The following is a 20,798-nucleotide window of genomic DNA, read 5'->3' as shown; positions in this document are numbered from 1 at the left end:
TGTGAAAACATGAAACACCAAGAGCTTGAGTTAGATTATTGTGATCCCACAGTAAGATAGTAAGGACAAAAAATGACCTGTAGTCACGAGGAGCCTATCGATCCTAGATAAACTACAGTATTCTATATATTGTTATGCTTTACATAATAGTGGAGGTTGAGGTGTGATGTCTACTGCTGCATTCTTGGTTTGATTGCCGGTGTGGGATCAGTAATGGAATGATGCAGAGGGCATTTTAGGAAAAAGGGTGAGATGGCCAATTAAAATAAGCTTTATTGTTTGGCTTTACAGGTCGTGCCAATCATTGGTCAGCAATAATTGGTGCCTCCCACTCTAAGAACTATGTCCTGTGGGAATATGGGGGCTTTGCCAGTGAAGGTGTCAAACAAGTGGCTGAGCTGGGTTCACCAGTTAAAATGGAGGAGGAGATCAGGCAGAAGGTAAGATACTCCAGTTGAGATGACTGTATTATACATGTGGTAAAAAGCATTTAAATTTGTATTAATAAGATATGCAGTCGGGATATTTACCAAGTAAATGGGTCGATTGTGGCTCAAGAGTTGGGAGTTCGTCTTGTAATCGGAAGGTTGCCGGTTCGAGCCCCGGCTCAGACAGTCTCGGTCGTTGTGTCCTTGGGCAAGACACTTCACCTACCGCCTACTGGTGTTGGCCAGAGGGGCCGATGGCGCAATATGGCAGCCTCGCTTCTGTCAGTCTGCCCCAGGGCAGCTGTGGCTACAACTGTAGCTTGCCTTCACCAGTGTATGAATGTGAGAGTGAATGAATAGTGTTATTGTAAAATGCTTTGATGGGTCCCAAAAAACGCTATATAAATGCAATCCATTATTATTATTATAAGTAAATGAACTTATTTCTAAGAATGTTTTTCCTTGACGAAAACTGGTAAAAAAAAAAAAAGGGGGGGGGGAGGAAAAATGAATTGTGCAACACCACAGGAACCTTAGTTAGGCACACCTGAGTGCGGTATATGATGAATTGCTTTGACATTGTTGTCCAGATCATTTAGTGCTTTCAGGCATCTTTGCTATTCTTAGCCTGCCTCTACTACCACATTTAACCAGTACACAGCATCAGGAGCAGTACCGCTGCTGGGAACCGGTTTAGACGTTAGAAGCTTAGAAGATATTTTCCCAGGTGTTTCATGAAATTTGGATCAATTATACCTCTAAAAAGTGCAGCCGCATCAGTTAATCTTTGATCACAACATGGGGTTTGAGACAACTCAGGAAGTGCTTTGAAGGCAAAAGGAGGAACCTGTTGTTTTTCATCAAGACAGTTAATTAGTAGCTGATTTCAGTTAGGTTGGACTATGTCTCTCTATGTACTATGTATCCGAAGGATGTTTCTTTTATTTTAACTTTATAACTGTCTTTTACAGCATCTGATTTTCTTTCCAATGAAGTCTGAACTTTTTATACAGTCTTTGTACTTGTCATGTTCTTCCTGCTTCCTTGGACTATAATCTCTGGTACTTCCACAAATAGCATGTTATAACTTTTTTTTTTCTACCTCCGCGTTGCTGTCTCTCTGTCTCAAAATTACCCATGCAGGCGTCTCACCAGGCATATGGTCCCGTTGAGCGCTTCCTGCTAGCTAATTTTGAAGACCTGGTGTTGCAGCAGATAATGAGGGCATAGTTTGAGTAAGGGGGTCTCCATGTCATTTCTACCTTCCCACAGCTATTGCAACACACTCTATTATTCTTTTCTCTCTGCCTGGATCATTAGACAAGTTTCTTCCATGGTTAGAGGTGAAAGTGAAATTGGGTTTGGATTTGACTGACAAATAGAAAATGTTTTCTAGAAAACACAAATTTGATTTAATTTAAACTGGCTTTCCTCGTATTATGTCTGGAGAACATGAAACAGAAATTCTTCACAAATGTAATCAAACTGTGAAAGAGAACCCCCTTTTCTTTAGATGATTTACATTGCTGGACTGGACGCTATATTTTTTTCAGCAAACAATAATATGTGGCAGAGCACGCAAAAACCTGGCGAACAACATTTTAATTATTTTTTTTTGCTTTGTAATGTTTCTTTAGGTTTTGAAACTTAAAGATTAACATTTGCAAATGTAAATGATTAAACTTCTGATTTAAAAAAAACAAAACAAAGCAAAAAATCCCCCCTCCAACAGACTTAGAAGAATCCAGTGATAAATCACAATCCACGCATTATTGCCAATGGCTATACATGGAACAGTTGCCAACATCACTAAAGGGGGAGACTTTCTCTCGTGCCTTGCCTGGTCAACCCTCCCTTAGCAGTTTGGCTGTCTGACCCTGGGTTTCCCACTCGCAGCCGAGAAGTTTTTTTGCATTTTATTCAGCAAGCTACATTTTTGGGACACGGTTTTGAGAGATTTTGCAGACAGTGAAGTTAAGATAACAAACACTGGGAATATTGCAAAGTCTAGTTGTTCTTGATGGTGTCTTGCTTGGTTGTTTTTGTGAGCACCCAGGACTGCAGCGAATGATTGTACTGTAGTAAATGAGGTACTTTTTCTCACCAATAACAATCATATCATCACCGAGTGTGGCTTGGCTTGTGCAGTTTATTTTATCTCAAGAAGGTATTGAGAGCTACCCCTTGTTTACAATTATGTTGCCTAACAGCTGCATAATGACTCAGTAGTAAAGTGGAATTGGCACATGATTGCAGGATGATGGTTACACTGGCAATCAGTATAAACCTGATTGGTCTCATACTAGTGAGATGCATGCTGTTATTCATTGCCCGACATGATGGAAAAGTAGTGAATAATCAACCTTTTTCAGTCATCTGTACATGGCTTAATTAGCATCATTTACAGAATTGTGTAGGTAGACATTAGGTATGATGGTTCTGTAAATAGGTCATTTTCCCTCACGAGGCTCATGCGTTATCCCCGTTTGTTGAAAACGGGTTTAGTCTGATGAACAGAAACTAAAAAACATGTTTTGTGCAATCACCTCACATGTCCACCGTATCCAGTTTTCTACAAATAATAAAACACAGAAAGTCAGTCGATGCCTTTTAAGTACGGAGGCTCGGTGAAGGAGACTCCCTCTTTTGAGCAGTGTAACGCGGCTTGGTAAACGCTGACGCAAACAGAAAGCTGATTCGCTTTTGTGTCAGGTGAGGCGTCAAGGGGGAGCAGCTAGCGATGAATGCAAAATTGATATTCATAGTCAGGCTTCACTCCAGCCAAGGGATGCACTGATCTGAGTGTTCATAGAAAGTTTCATTTGCAGAGCCAAGCAGTTATGCAGACCACGCGAACACACACACACACACACACACACACACACACACACACACACACACACACACACACACACACACACACACACAAAAAAAAAACATTTCTACAGACAGTCTTTTTTTATCTTGCCTCTGTCAGTTCAGACTATGATGACTTTATTTTATATTCAACTTTGCCACCCTTTCAGACCTACAACAAGGGTTGGCTCTACAATGTGTCTTGCTGCTCCTGCTCCTCAGATAGGTGGCGAAAAATATTTGACATCTCATATCCTCTGGGATTAGCTACATCTTTAAAATTGGAATTTCAGTATAGTACACCTCTACCGATAACGGCACCAATGTTTAGTATTGGATTTTCTTTTTAGAAGAAGAATGATAAAATATATTGATGTGACATGCACAGGTGGCTATATTTACCTTATCCATCTCCACTAGCTTTCTGCTTGTCTTGCATAATTAACAAGCAGTTCCATATAAAACTGTCTTTAAAAAGTCTGCCAGAGACTTTTTAAATGAACCCTTCAGCCTCATATCATCTATGTAGCTTGTGCCATACAACTAAACGAATTAAACTAAAATGACAAAGGTTACTGTAATTACTCATTTAAGGATTTATATATTGAAATAATTGCCATAAACTTACATTTTTCAGTGGTTTAAAAGGTCTTTTGGTCCAATGTCAAATAAAAGGACACATGTCTTAAGACATATGTAAAGTAGCTTTAGTAGGTGAGATGCAGATTGTAAAGCAGGACCGAACACTTTTTTTCTTTTATAAAAAAAGGCTTTCGGACAGTAAACAGATGTGCATACTGTTCCATATGTCATATACAAATGCGATTATCAGAGGACTTGGCAGCACCGGGATGCAGCCAGAGTTCATTGTTGTTGTCCCTCCTTTCATGTTTGAGGTGATTTGTATATGCATTCAATCATTATAGACGCACAGTGTGTCACTAATGAGAAGTTTAATGAGACTCTCTCCAGGACAAGCGGCCAGGGCCAAGGCCTTAGACGGATTATGAAATCTTCTATTTCCTTTCACAGCATGGGGTGTTTTTCATTATTGCACAGTACAGACGCTTACGGAATTCTCTATTATCGTGAGCTCTGCAGCTGTGTCATAGAGTGGCGATAACACCACTCGGGCTAGAGCCAGAAAGAGACATTACAGATTAATGACAGGAAATGCAGATCTGTATAAACAGATACACCTGTTGCCCTTAAAATATTGCCTTTTTTTTTTTTTGCACTTTTATTTTTTTTAATTTTGTTTGTAAAAGTGACTGAGATCCCCTCTAAATTCCATTTTGAATGTCAGAGCTTAATGTATGAAATTTCTCAGCTGGATTCATTCAGTTGGTAAAGCTGTTACCCTTATTGCTGCTTGCATTTTATTACTGTCAAATTGTCTTGCTGATGGAAGCTAAAGGTAGGATTAGAGCTGACTAGGAGAACAACAGGTATTATGGGAAAAAAATGTTAGCTTGTTTTTAATGTTTTCCTCCTTCTGATCCCCCTTTGTGTGCTCCTAACAAGAATTCAAATGATAATTCTTCAGTTAAGTTGTTGTCAGAACAGTAAGGTCTGCCATCTGTAAGTGGGAGGCCTGTAGTTAGGAGCGTGGGAAGAGAATAATAGATATGCAGGTTCCTTTGGGTCCTTGACTCAGTCTGAATGAGCAGGTGTGTATGTGTGTTTCTGCTTGTATACAGAGAATTACCTCAAAACCACTCTTCAGTGCATTGAAATCTTTATTCCCTGTGGTTTTTGCTATACTTTAATTACCTGTCTTGGTAGTATTGACCAAACACAAACCCCACTGGTTAAAAAAAAAAAAAAAAAAACAAAGCAAAAAAAAAAAAAAAAAAGAAGAACGACCGAAAAGAAAAACCAAAAACCAAAAACAAAATCAAGCACTGATTTGAAGTACCATTTTTAGAATTTATTAATGAAAGGTATCATAAGAATTGGTTCTGGTGACATTCCTACTTTTCATCTAGTCTTTGATGAGAAGAATAAAGTAATGTTCTGTTATCTTCGATTTCTATTAGTGTTTTTTCTTTATGAGGAATCGATGCTGTTTTGTTGTTTTCATTTTTCGTTTTATATAGCTGGATTTTGTTTTCTTTAACCAACAACTCCACTAATGCAATAATTTGCACAGGAACAGCTACAGAAACCTGAAAAGTATCTGGACAAATGTGTGCACGGCTGAGCGTGAAATACACATCAGGAGCACATCATGAAACCAGAATTACAAAAGCATACAAATTTCAAAGTGGGTTCAAATTTGTATTCACATTTTCATCATGAGTGGATGCATTTATTTTTTTTACTTATTTTCTTATACTGAAGGTTTTCTGATGTAATTAAAGAGTCATGTAATTGAGTATTAGTGTTTTACTGGGTGTAAAAGGAAAACCTGCAAACACTTACATTACTTAAAAAATATTTGACCACCTGTATAGATGCATCAATGAAATTTTATTTATTTTTATTGTGTGTTCCATGACATCGTGTACTTCACAATTGCTGAAAACACACACTCTTTGTTTTAATGACTGTTGACATGATTGCATGTGTGGAAATGTGTTTATGAGATTCATACAGTAGGCACTCTCCTTGTATATTTTATGAAGTCAATGACACAGAAAGACAAGTGGCTTACTAAAAGGGGTCAAGTTGTGCAGGTGCTGGGGGTTTTAAATTCTGTTTGAATTCACGGTGGTTCAGATTTTTACACTCGAGTGCTTCTGAGCTAAATCTTTCTCAACCATGTTATAATATAATGAAGCACTGAAAGGGGAAACTCACTGTCTTAAAGGAGGCCATGTCCTAGACTGTTGCCAGATGAGGATCTTCCAATTTTTTGGTTGGATAAACAATTTCATACATGTCTAAATAGCTATGTATTATCTTAAGTACTGTTGTATTAATATATTAGTACACTACAATTGCCACAAGTTGCATGCTTGTTTTTCCCCCTCCCGTTTTGTGGCTTTAATGATTGTACTAAACTCCAGTATACCGTTTTTGTACTTCTTGTGTGTCTGTGCTTGCATGCTGGTGCACGAGTTCAGGTTTGCCACAACGGGATAGCAATTAGCTCTAAAGGGGCCTCCAACAGAGTGAAGTCTTGACCCTAACTCTGTATCCAGCCTTGCCAAGCCGTGTTGGACGGTGCCAAACCTCAGTGGGTGAAAGAGCATGCAGAAATTCCTAACACTTCACTACCCACTACCACAGTACCAATATATATATATATATATATATATATATATATATATATATATATATATATATATATATGAACAAAAACAAACAAACGAATAAAAAAACCCTCGACTTTAGGAATGAATTATTCTTTAATTTCAGCTGGCATTTTTTTCTTGGCCTGTCAAGCCCAGCAGAGATATTCCTGTTTGAGAAAACAAAGCTCTCAAAAATCTTAATGCGGGCTTTGGCTCCCAGAACTGTTATTATGATTCCCACAATCGAACAGTACAGCCAGAGGCAGGCACATTTTAAAATTTGGTGGGGTAAAAGTAAGCCAGTGTGTGCTTTGTGTATGTGTCTCTCTGTGTGCATTTGACTGCACACAGAAATGCATTTTTATATTAACAGGTTATAACAGCGAGACGTATTCATACAGATATGTTTTTATATGTCCTCCATTTGTGTATGTGTGTGTGTGTGTGTGTGTGTGTGTGTGTGTGTGTGTGTGTGTGTGTGTGTGTGTGTGTGTGTGTGTGTGTGTGTGTGGCCCTAATGTTGAGTTAACTGGCATTGGGTGTAACTGGCTGACTCACATTTCAGGGCTGCCTACACAAGGATAAGAGGTGGATTATTCTGGAATCTCACACATCTTGGCCAGAGGCAGCTTTGATAAAGCCATCCCAATACCAAGTCCCATAGAGAGGACTAGGCAGAGCTGTAGTCCCTCATGTGAATGTTTCAAGGCATTCAAAGACTGCTTATTTTCCCTGTGTGTCTTGTTTGGATGTGCCAGAACTTTCCTGTGAATGTTTGTCAGTTCCTCGGAGTGCGAGATGACACAGTTTAGGGAAGTTAAAATTAAAATTTATGCTAAACATTGAGATGCTTTGACTTAGTGCTCAGTTTTTTGTCTCTAAGGGTTAGCTTTCTCCCTTTTATCAGGGAGAAACATAATCAAAGCTATTAATACCTCCCTTGTGTTTCATGTGTTTATCTGTTTATATGCATGTGTGCTTTTGAGCTTGTTTGTTTGTGAAGTCAACTTCAGATTTCCTAGTTGACGTGGCACTGCCTGTGTGTGAGTAGTCTGCTGTTAAGTGTCCAGACTGCTACATCTTGCAGATCTAGAACAAAGTATAAGGAATTGGCAAAGCGGCATAGAGGGATTGGGAAATGGTTTGAGAAAGTATGTTTAAATTAAGCATGCACTCAGTAACAGAATAGTGTACATGGTTAATGAGACACATGCATGGGACTATATGCCTTTCACATGCTCACACACATGCTTACTCAACTGCAAAAGGCTGTATTACTCAGTGTAGTTTTCCTTCCCATCTGTTGGGAACTGAAGCTATTCTAATTTACTGTACATGGTAACATTTGATGTAACAAATTAAACAAAAAATACTGGTAAAAATAGTTTTTTTTGCTGGTTAATCATGGTAACATATTGTGAAGTTACAGTACAACCTGCATGCAGTATTTTCCATTACAAAGTTTGAACTTACCTTTGAATTATAGAATGGAAGCGTCTCTAATTTTTTTAAAGATGGTCATGAGATGAAGGCCAACTAAATAAATAAATCATCTTTAGAAATTTGTGTAATCGTTTATTCATGAGGTGCCGCGATAAATCTGTTTTCAGTAATAGCTCTTACCTGTTATGTTGTCCCCGTGAAAATGAGACCATGGGTCTGAGGCCCACTATTCACCTCAATCTCCATATCATTTGGCAGATTGGGGACTACGGGTATGTCTTCACAGGCATGGGTTAAACAGATCAAACAGAGAAATACTGACTGACAGCTAAGGACCTAGCAAACCATTAAGACACTACCATGAAGCCTCTGTTGCAGAGTACGTTGTGATTGTACGCCACTAAATTCATCCATAGAAAGATTTAGCTGGCGAGGTTATTGCATTATTACATTGCTGGTAAAACAAACAGCTGCTGTGGGCATTAGTGAAATATAATGAAAGGAAAAACTGTGTCTAAACATGAAGAGGCACAGAGAGTCACAGTTACATTCTAGCTGATGTGTGGCAGCAGCCATTCAGCTGCTATCAGCTAATTTCAGAACACATGAGATAAATCCACGCATTTTTAGGCAACAAATGAACCTGTAAGCTGCATTATTTGTTTTCAAATCTTAAAAAAAAACCCACTAAAAATGTGGGACGTTTACAAATTACACCTCCAACGGATGCTTCTGTCCTGCAACATTCAGTGATAGAAGCTGCGTTCGGTAATAATAGAGCACACTGTGTGAGTATATTTATAATGGTTTAGTACCAGGTTTCGAGATAAAAATCGAACCGTGTGAGAGGGAAAAGAGGAATAGATAGCTTTATCTTTCATCATCACTATCATTAGTCTACAGTTGCTTCGTATGAAAGTCAGGGAGACAGCCATGATTTATTGTCTAGAAACACTGTTTTTGTACCACTAGAGCTTTTTTTTAAAAAAAATCCTGGGTTTATTGTTTATTCATTTACTTTTAATGCAGTGTCTTTCATTTATAATGTATTATTTCCTCAAATGCATTAAAAAGCTCATTACTCTCTGTGTGTGTGCGTGGGTGTGTGTGTGTGTGTGTCTGTGTGTGTGTTTCACACGAACAAAACACTCTTATGATTCTTCACTGCCTTTAGAGAGAACTAACAAACACATGATATTAATTTTATCTGCTTGGGTCAGCTTCTTGCATTGAAGATTTTAGAGGCAGTAAAACTGTCTGGTCATTGTATCAGAACTGGTAAATGTTTAATTTCATGTATGTGTGTTAAAGCTGCCTTATAATAACTTTCTTGCATGTAAAGATTAACGGGGACAGTGGTGTCCGCATAGATAGTTGTGTTCTTTGTTTGTGCACTGCAGCTGAGCTCAGTTGCCGCACATGTTGTAAAATAGCTATGCACTGTTATACAATATATGCAGCACAGAGATATAGCTCTGACAGTTTTTGTTGTTTTGCATACTGTGTATTTATGCTAAGTTATGTTTTGCCTTTAGCATGTGTGTCCCCCTTGCTTAGTTAATGTCTCTTGTGAGTTCCAGACTGAATTATGCATTCTGATTCATAGCTGTTTGTAGAGTCAGTAATGATTTAAAGGTATCTAATTTTGTATGGATGGCGATGCATGGCTGGATTATATCTGGTTTTAATATTACTAACATTTGGTAGTTTTATGATTATCACATACTCTGCAGTGCAGTACATCTAACCACAGTGGCCACTGACCTCCTTAGAGAGCACGAATTCTGAAAGTAAGAATGAAAGTTAGTAAAATGGAAGAAAAAGCATAGAGAGCAGAGACACCCTAAACTGGGTCATCAAAGGCAGTTACCTCAATTCATCTCTAATAATATACCCTAGCCCTGGGCCCAGGTTTGCTGGAGTAGCCTGTATGATGGCTCAGGTTGCTTGATGAATGAGTGTGCCAGGCAGCACTATAGCCTTCCAGACTGTGCTGCAAGGCTCAGAGATTGCCACTGAGGACAACCATGGTCAGCAAATCAATTCATAGCTCTCTAGAGAAGTAGTGAGTGCTTGCAAACCCATCTGCCTTTAGCATGGATGATTCACTTGTCACCACATTTTCCCCATAGCCTGTGGGATGTTCTCCTGTCCTGTTTTGAGCAAGATTGGTGTGACTGAAGTGACTTCACCTATGCAATATCTGAGCTGCAGCCTATTCTGCAGGGCAGGATATGGGAATGTCAGTGGAGATTTAATTAACACCTAAAGGCTGCGTAAGCCTTTACGCTATGCGCTGATAACAGCCAGCTTGCATCCCATTGGAATTTCGAAGCAATTTTTTTATGTCTATTAATAGTTTGGAGTACGTGCTGGGACAGACAGATCAGAGATTCCTGAGCAGAACTTTGATTACAACATCAGACATGCTCGTATCTCACCCGGGGAAAAGACTGCTTTAGACCAAGTGGGGCTTTGGCTCAGAGGCAGAAAACAGCTCTTAATTCTACATAATTGTACTGTCCTAGGGAATAGTTTGGCCATTTTAAATACAGAAGGGATATTCTGGCATCTCTTCATTAAGAATAATCCTTCTGACCCACATCTTATTACCAAGAGCATTATGCAATAATCAAACAATGTTGGAAGTTCTGTATAATAATAATAATAATAATAATAATAATAATAATAATAATAATAATAATAATAATTCATTGAAAGTATATTGAAGTACATCTGAAATTGCAGGCGTGTAGACAAATTATAAGTTAACACAATAGTTATTTAGAGTCTTCAATGTCAGGTCAGGTTAGCGGTGGCAAAGCATATGAATGACTAATCTGCATAATTCTGCACACACAGGAAATATGTTTTTTTCTTATGGTAATAATATTGAGGTGACAAAATAACTGAGGTATTTGCATGGTAATTAGCACTAATGATGTTTTTAGCATGGTGATTATATGAGCGTCTGCTGAGGCTGAGCTTCCTGAGGGATCTGAAAAGAAGCTTTATTGTCACAGCTTTGTCTTCCTGCTATTGCATTGAGTGAGAAATTGGTTCCCTCCCTTGTGTTAGCATAGCCACTAGGAAGTGGCATTAGCCATTAGTACAACACCAACTCCAAAAATGTGAGTAAAATGATTTGCAGATCTCATAAAACCATGTTTTATTCATAATTAAGCATATAAAAAATATCAGATGTTTAAAATGAGAAAATGTGACAGTTAATTTTTTTTAAAAAAGAATTTGATAAATTTGATTGCATCAGGATTCCAGCTGCTCAACAGTCCTCTGTCGTCCTTGTCATATTTTTCATTTCATGATGTACCAAATGTTTTCAGCTGGTCAAAGGTCTCAATAACAGGCAGTTCAGCACCCAGGCAGTCTTGCTGTTAAAACAGAGGAAGTATAAGGTTGAGCATAGTCTCCCTGAAATATGGAAGGTGAGAGCATGTGTTTTAAAACCTATATATACCTTCCACCACCGATAGTGCTTTTACAGATGTGCAACCTGCCAATTCAATAGGCACTAATGTAGCCCCATACTATCAGAGGTGAAGGCTATCTCTGAACTGAGTGTTCCTCACCTCTTTGATCCACCTGTTACACAGTGGCCATGTTTTCTAAAAGAATTTCAAGTTTTGTTTGTCTGACTAAAGAACAGTTTCAAACATTGCCTTAGTCCACTTTAAATGTTCACTGTTTCTGGATCATGTTCCCATGTTCACTTGTTTGCATGATACAGCTTTAACCTGCAATTGCCGATGGCACGGTGAACTGTGTTCCCGTCTTGATTGCGTGATTTAAAATCTATGGATATGTACAGAGGCAAAATTACAAAAGTGGTGTTATTGTCCAAGAAATTTTGTATCTTATGGTACAGACATACAAAAACATGCAGAGAAAGTAACAGAACAATTGCTCTGGTCTTGTTTCTGGTGCAGATTTTGCCAACACAATGGACTATTTCATTTCATTTTTGTGACCAGATCATGAAAAAAAAATAGTGAATCAGTATGTCCTAGGGGCACTGGTCATCATACAATACCATATAATCCACCTTTCTTTGAAGGTTTACTTCCAGCTAGACAGAAACCCCCCAAAAAGATCCAGAACTCAGTGGAGGAATTACATATCGCAGCTAGCCTGGCAATGCCTTTGGCTACCCTGGGAGGAAATGGAGAACATTGCTGTAGGCAGGGAGATGTGGAATACTCTGCTTAGCCTGCAGCTAACACTGACTTTTGATAAGCAGAAGAAATGGGATGTATGGCATACAAATAAAAATGTCACAGTGCAGTTAAAAGATTTGTAGTATAAAGCAGTTAGGCAATAAGTGTACACAAAAGAACAGTCTGAATAGTTTATTCTGTCACTGATTATTGACCTTTCAGCTGGTGGATACTTGTAGGAATAAATTATGTGACAGCTCTTAAAAGCTGGTAATGGCAGCTTCAGGGTTGAACGGTGTATTTCTGTTAGATAATCAGCAAATCAATGATTTGCTTTCACCATGAAAGCTATGTGATGTATTACAATGTTTATGCCTTATCCCTGGCATTTGAGTATTCTGTTAATTTATGTGAATCTGCATCAGTGACAGGGAAATCAAGTTTTCATTACAGACTATTTCCCTAAAATGTGAAAACTTGAGGACTGAAAGAATTCTGCCAATAAGTTGCTTTATCAGGTGTTCAGATAAAAAAAAAAATCAGTTATGTGAGTGTATTTGAAGACCCCAAACACAACTCAAATTCTAAAGCTATTTATAAATGCTTTAATTAACTACGTACTATTAACTATCCAAACTTAGTATGGTAGCTGAGTAGATTTAGTAGTAAACTTAGTAGAATGAATGAATGTTCCCTATAGTAGGTGTTTATTTGTGTAGTCATGACTGTAAAGCCTTCTTAACCTAAATGAAGTAAACAGTCTTTCTCTAACTGTGACAAATACATTCTTGTATACGTAACTAAACCAAATACAAATATGTACATTGCCTTATGTGTTTCCAGTTGTTGGAGATGTTTTCTGATTTGGTCTCTTCACCATAATCCACATATTAAGTTGTCATTCCGTTTATATATCTAACATTAAATAACTATTTCTGTTTTACCATCCATGTACAACACAGCTGTGTGTGAAGGTTAACTTAATGTGAAACAAATGTGAAGTCATTTTGAAATTAACCTGAGCATATTTTTGTGTTGTATATTCAGTAAAAAAGGAACAAACAAAAAACCCCAAAACAAACAATAACAACATCATAATATCCTAAAGTTGCGTAACTTTTTTTTTCTCAGATTTAGTCTTTTATGTGTTTTTGTTACTCTCTGTAAATGTTGTGCTGTAAAGCAGCACAAATGAATGTTCACTGCGCTTGTCAGGGCTGGATGGAAATCATTCATGCAATATGAATCTTTTCCCTCCAAGATGAAAGAGTATGTCATCTGCACTGCATGATGTGTCTTCTCTAATGGATACAAATACTACTCTGTTATGAAATACTACTCAATTACAAACAAATAAGTGGAAGGCTAAGTTGACTAAGGTGGTTCAAAAGAACTTTTCCCAAGAATCATGCCCTCTGAGTACATGTTACCATTCAAGTGTAGTTATTGTAAAAATATATGGTTCTATTGTTTCTGGGTTTGCAGGTAAAGAAGCTGAAACGTATCCTTCCAGCTTCCAAAAAGGCTAGAATGTCAGAAAAGGGTTCATTTTTGCCTTGTGCAGTCTGTAAATGTTGAGTGTTTGAGTTACATTATCATCACTATCATGACTGAAAAAGCGATGCAGATTTAGGACAGGTTTGCGATTGTTCATTTTGCTGCATTAAAGCGTGTAAACAAATGTATGTTTGCCATTCCAGCCACATTCATATGAAACCATTTCAAATGTCAGTAGGGCATGCAGCCAATATTAAACCATATTAACACTGTGACTCTGTTGCTAACCATTTCTTATTTGCAATGATGCCAGTTTAAATGCCGTTTCTTGCCTAACAGGGAATTACAAATGCTAAATCAAGCAGCACAAATGAATGTTCACTGCGCTTGTCAGGGCTGGATGGAAATCATTCATGCAATATGAATCTTTTCCCTCCAAGATGAGAGAGTATGTCATCTGCACTGCATGATGTGTCTTCTCTAATGGATACAAATACTACTCTGTTATGAAAAGGACTTCAGAGGTTTTTTTTTTTGTTTTGTTTTTTTTACAGTATTACAGTATTTGAATGCAAACAATATTTAAAATAACATGTTTATGCTAGCGTAGAATGCAACAGCTGCAGGTCTGTTTGAGTGTCTTTCTCCTTCTCTTCCTTTCTTTGTGTGTCAATGTTATATATTTGAAATATTAAACAGTAATATCTGTTAATTATATTAGTAAACAAAACAAATATGACAATACTATAAATAATCTATTGGTGTTGATTGTGTGTTAGCAGATGCTTTCTCTTTTTCCGACTCACCATAATGACTCTTTTAGCATCTTCATCTGAAACCCTCCATGTTTTCATGTTCATGGTGCCTGAATGACATACTTCTTTATGAGCTCTTATTCTTAATTAGAACTTTTATTGCTTTTTGGGGGGCAATAAACCATATTTAAGCTTTAAAATTAGGCCACTCAAATTTGTGTATGGTGCCAATTTGTAAGGCACCTAATAATTTGTATTACCCATATAAAACCATGTGAAGAACTGCCCCGTGTCTGCTGCCTTGTGTGACTGTTGGAGAAGGAGCAGTGTGACCTTAAAGGTGAAAAATTTTACAGGAGAAAATTACTGAGAGTCAGATCAGAGAATCAAAGATTGTACACAACTAGTAAATTCATCTTTGTGAATAAAAACATTGCCTAACCTGAAGAACAGCTGAAGAAAAGCCACCCTGCACAGTTGTCTTGGTAATGAAGTTAAAGGAAAGATCCGATGGTTGCCCTTTTGTCCAATAGGGAACCATGCACAACTTGGATATTACCTCGCTGAGGCAGCACTTAAAGACTATACCTTCAGCTCGCTGTGAGCCAATTTCATGGCTGATCTCCTCAGTGTGAGGGAGTGCGACAGGTCAGTTCTATCCCAGCAGGAAAGGCTTGACCCAGTGGCTTTCGACGACTCTGTCAATGGGATGCATTCCAGTGATGATTCTTTTTAACAGGGTCAAGAGAAAAATCCAATGCAAATGAAAGATTTATTATTTATTCATGCATGTCCTTGCTATTGCACATTTTTGATTTCCCGAAATAATTACAATGTTTTTGACCAAAAGACTGCACGTTCACCTCAAGTATGACCTCTATCCGGGTTTAATCGAGGAATAATTCATGAGATTTTGAATACAGTTGTGTTTTTAATTTGACTGAATTTTTGTTAGTAGGTTGTGAAACAATAAACAAAATACCAAACTATTACATTTTCAAGCCTACTCTCACATTCTGTCACTTTTCTGTCAGAAAAAACAGTTTTTATATCAGAAGAGTCTGATCATCAGCAGTAATAAGTCAATCTGCTACACTCATGCGTAACCGTAACATAATTAGAAAAAAAGACACTCTAGACTTGATAAACATGAGCAAAAAAATCATTATCTGAACTATTTTCAAATGCTTAAGACCATGAAAGAAATGTTTACATTTATATAAGAAATATAAAACACTTCTTTTTCCTTTTTCATATTTCCAAATCCCATTTGACAAAGTCACATGATTAGGTAATTATTTGTATTAATTATATATGATATAATCAATATTTATTAAATTAATATTTAATTTAATAAAAAGAACTAAAGATAAAATTAATTAAATGGTTACTGACAGTAATTACTAGCTCTACATTGACAAATGTGCCCTTGTTTCGTATTGAAATGTTTGTTTATTGTATAGAATATTTTAATTTTTAATGTCACTTTGTACTTGGGTTTGTGTGTCCTGTTGGACAGAAGCATCTGACTGCTATCGCAACATGATGAGTCATTAATGGAATTAACTATATTGTATGACATGATGTGTTAGTGTAATGGGGTTCATTTATATAGATTTCACTGATTCTGATTCTAATAAGAAAAAAAATCATATTTCCTAAATGAACAGCTGAAGACATTTCTATACAGACAAGCCTTTAATTAATTTGTTGTTTTATGTTGTCGTTTTATTGTGTTACATTATGTTTTTTAATTTCTGGTTTCATTGTGAAGCACTTTGTGATTTTTATCTGTGAAAGGTGCTGTATAAATACATTTACTTACTCAATAGCAAAGATTGATGAAAAATGAAATTCTGCATGTTTGTCCGGATGGACATTTTTATAACTTGAGGAAACACTCGAATTGGACATGTGACATGTGAGAGCAGGAAAGAGCTGTGGATTTATTAGTAACTGCTTTTTTTCTGTTCTAAAGCATATAAATTGAAAAGACACTTTCTGAGTCCATTCTAATGACTTCCTGAGAAGTTGTTCCTCAGCTGCCACCCTGTGAAATGCAAAAGATTTATAGGTTTGCTTTTGCTCAGTATTTAATTAGTTGAGGGAAATGACAGGTTCTCTGAAAAGCTAACTACTGTATGTGTTTGCAGGGGAAGCAAAGAACAAGTTACATTGGTAATAGGGCTCAGCTTTAGACTTCCCTGTCATTACTGGATTTATAGTCAATTTAGGCAGTAGGAGGTCTACTTACACCGAATCTTTGAAATTCTATCCCTCTATGGCTGCCTCTGACATACACATGAGGAAAAGCAAAAAATTTGAAATAATTCTTCCATTGAGAACCCTTTAATTAGTGGTGTAGGCTGACCAATAACATTCAGTATTCTAAGCAGGAAAACTGCAACATAAAACATTAAAACAACTTATATTTATATATTATAAAGAAACAAACAAAGTAACAGAAAAAAGATGACAGTAATGAAATCAAAGCATCTCTTAATAAATTCTATGAAGAGCCATCTGGGAAGCAGAAACATGATGGCATGATATTCTATGTCTTTCGAGGCACTGCCATAAAGTGATGCTGCAGTAACCAGTTGCTTAGGCGATAAAGATTTTCTTATAGCAGCACGACAATCTATGGTAGATGCACTCGATAAGAAAACATAGAAAAAAAATATCTGTGCAACGTTATACATGTTAATTAAAAAATTAATTCAGACTCTTGGAATTTTGTGCCAAGATAATGATCTGTTGCAGATTTTTTTCATTAGGCCAATAAATGTGTGTTCTCTGTTCTGCTCGATAAAGCTAGCAACAAAGTTGTATGGAGTGTTTGTTTTCATGGGTGCTTCTAATACATTAAAATATTTATACACAACAGAAGATGGATGATCTCTCTGTAATTCAGAAGTAATAATTTTGCAATTACAAAATAAAACATTTTTATTTCCTTTTTTAGAGTAAAATATAGACACATAAACCTCTTTGATAGTCAAACAGTTCTTTAAGCTACAGTAGCTTGGCTCAGATGTTAGCAGTTCTCCTTTACCTTTCTTTTTTTTCTTTCCTTTCCGATTTTGCATTGACAGATGGTTCCTTTCTTCTTGAACGGGAATAAAAACATTGTTTTTCCTTTTTTTTCTTTTTTACAAAAAGAGCAATTCATATCAATTTCAAACATAGTCAATAAGGGTCTAAGGTTGTTTTGCTAGGAGTTGTGCTGTAGGTGCTTTAGACTATTTGCTTGTGTGATGCTCTTGCTTTACATATTTTTCATGTGACTAACATTAAAACTCAAACATTATTCATGTATTTTTTTAACAGTTGCAAAGAAACTGTATATTGTGGATATTGTGAACTTTCACTTATTGCCAACTTAGAAACTGTAAGAAACTGTCTGTGTTTGTCTATGTGTGTATTAACAACTGCAACTCTTCACCATGTTGTGTAACTTCTGAGTGAGAAAACTGGAACATTTTAGCATAAAATAAAATTCACTAGAAGATAAGGTCAGTGGTGATGTCAATTATAGGTAAATTAAAAATTAATAGTACCGAGGGCAGGGGCAGATGTGCCTGAGGCTGCTTCATAGCTTGCGGACATGATACTGACATGTCTCCTATTAATTATGACACTTATCCATTCCATTAAAATGTCTAGAGAGCTACTAAGTGATGGGTATCTGGCAATTACTGAGTAATGATGGGAAATATTAGATGACATCCTCTTTACTGCTCCTGAAAAGACTTTCAACAGACGGCCACTATCTAAGATACGGCCGGGGGAATACCACTGAGATTCTACTCTGTCCTTTTTTTTAACTCTTTGCAGAAATTTATTAACCCTGATACTTTATATTTACTAGTTTATTTTCAAGTGCTCTTATATTTTCCCAACCACAGGTACACATTGTGCCCATTTAAAGTCTAATGGTTTAGATTTTGGCATCAATTACATCTAATCATCTCCTGTCATTCTCTTTTAAAGAAGGTCCTTTCACAATAAAAGAAAAAAAGATGCTCATATTAGGAAAGGTGCAGCATGTTACCTTTTACATGCAGCTCTCCACTGTGACATTTCATTAACACTTTGATATGAAAAAAAAAACATCCCTTTTCACTTTTTTTTATTCAGTGCAGTATATGGCTCAATTACAAACAAATAAGTGGAAGGCTAAGTTGACTAAGGTGGTTCAAAAGAACTTTTCCCAAGAATCATGCCCTCTGAGTACATGTTACCATTCAAGTGTAGTTACTGTAAAAATATATGGTTCTATTGTTTCTGGGTTTGCAGGTAAAGAAGCTGAAACGTATCCTTCCAGCTTCCAAAAAGGCTAGAATGTCAGAAAAGGGTTCATTTTTGCCTTGTGCAGTTGTGATCCTTGTTACTGTGGTAGTCTTGAATATTGCTTGTTGTGTTATTGGCTTTTCTATTGGTCGTAGAGCAATATTTGCTAGCTCTTTTCTCATTAGTTTACAAACTGGTAAACAAACTCTTGTTCTAACCTACTGCCAGGAAAGTTAGATGGCCAAAACATTTCTCCTCAGTCACCTTTGCAGGTCGAGATAAAAACAAATACACCAAAGTTGTAGTAATGTGAGATGCTGCATTATTATCTGACATTTCTTTTAAATACAAAAACACCTGAGAAAATAAAAATGTTTCCTTTTGCATAAATACAAACCAAAACCTTTTTTAATATGTGAACTAACCTACGAATTCAAAAGTGATAACTCGACGTCATATTCATATTCACACTTCGCTTTAAATTTGCAAGTGTGGCGTTAACTTATGTTTTAAAACTGACTGACTGAGGATTTTACGCAAAGGTTATAAACCTTCTTAATATGATACAGCATCACAGATGGAATTAAGATTGGATACCATATTTTGACATAGAGAATATATTTTAGAAGAAAACCGAACACAAAGAGATGACAACAAAATGCATGTATGTGTAATTTCTTGTTGTTATCATTGAGAGTGGAGAGTTCCAACTGGAACAGAGCCAATAGCAGTTCTTGTAACTGCCAGATTAAAAGCTCTACAAACTGTCTTATCAAATATGATGCTTTTACAATTTCCATAAAATTCAATTACTAATAATTTCATTACATTTTATATAGTTTTATATAGGATAGATTCTATCTATGGATACGTTGCTTTCAGCTATTTAACCACACATATCACATGTATCCAAGTCATAGAGTGTGGAAAGTCTTTCACTGGTCTTTTTGAAGTGAGATGTTAGATAATTTCAGCAGACTAACACTAAATCTTTGTGCATTTATCTTTCTCCTGTAGGGTGATGAAGTCCTGACCGTCATCAAAATGAAAGCACAGTGGCCCGCCTGGCAGCCGCTTAACGTGTAAGTGATATGTCTTTAATTATGATGATGCCTATTTGTGGTTTTGGAAGGTTTATAAGAAATGTAACAGCACATTATTTTATGCTTTATACCAGGACGTTTCAGTTATCGTAATATAAATAAATAAATTAGGTAATTATCATGTCATGCATTCAAATATTCCTGAGGTTGTGAAATAAAACTCTTTTAGACAATAATACATAAAAAAACATTTTTCACTTATAAATCGATAAACAAAATTCATAAATTGCCTGAAAACCCTAATTGATTGTATAAAATGAATAATACAAATAGTTAAACTTGCTTTTTAATACTGTTTAGGACTTAGATGTGTAAAGATGCATAAAGGCTTGTGAGCAAAAATAAACTGTCAAGGCCCGCGGTACTCATTTGTATCTTGGATCTGCAGTGTATCAATGACAGACCAAAAACAAATAAATCATAAATTTATCAAACCCAATCCTGGCAATGTGATAATGTGATATGGGGCTATAATGTGTCAGAGCTGCTACACAGGAACAAGTTTAATCTAAATTGACTAGGATCACTTCTGGAATTTGATGATTTTTGTTTGAAATCAATATATCTCAGATATATACTAGTGTATCTCAAAAAAAAATTAGTTTTGATGATTATGGCTTATAGGTCATGAAAATAGAAATGCAGTATTTCAGATTATTAAAATTTTTAATTTTAAGTTACAGTGAATTATTTTTCAAACATTATGAATATGGTCTAATCAGTCTATTCTAGTACACACAGTCATCAACACCCTCCGCAAGGAGCTACAGACGGTCATTACTGAAAAAGGACTGGCTGGCAGAGTGCTTTATCGTAGTCTTGAGCCTCATTTCTTCATATTTTGCTTCCAAGGAGAAAGACTTTCTTGTAAGGCAACAACCAGGCTGGACCCAAGTGCAGGCTGTGCAAACATGCCCCAGAGACTCTCGAGCACATAGCTGTAATATAAAAAAATTCAATATGGGACACTATACAGTGAGAGGCACAACCAAGTTACTGGGATATCATA

At 36.5% G+C, this 20,798-nt stretch overlaps 1 protein-coding gene across 1 annotated transcript in view; it reads left to right on the top strand.

Moving 5' to 3' along the window:
* The window catches only part of spon1a (spondin 1a), a 58,715-nt gene that overhangs the window by 19,715 nt on the left and 18,202 nt on the right, over positions 1-20,798 (top strand). The window contains exons 6-7 of the mRNA XM_080884126.1: positions 292-440; positions 19,704-19,768. Coding sequence (XP_080740252.1) covers positions 292-440; positions 19,704-19,768 — 214 coding nt within the window. The remainder of the gene's footprint in view (positions 1-291; positions 441-19,703; positions 19,769-20,798) is intronic.

Source organism: Rhamphochromis sp. 'chilingali', assembly GCF_963969265.1.
Source record: "Rhamphochromis sp. 'chilingali' genome assembly, chromosome: 6".
Lineage (NCBI taxonomy): Eukaryota > Metazoa > Chordata > Actinopteri > Cichliformes > Cichlidae > Rhamphochromis > Rhamphochromis sp. 'chilingali'.
This window is presented reverse-complemented; position numbering and strand designations above follow the sequence as displayed.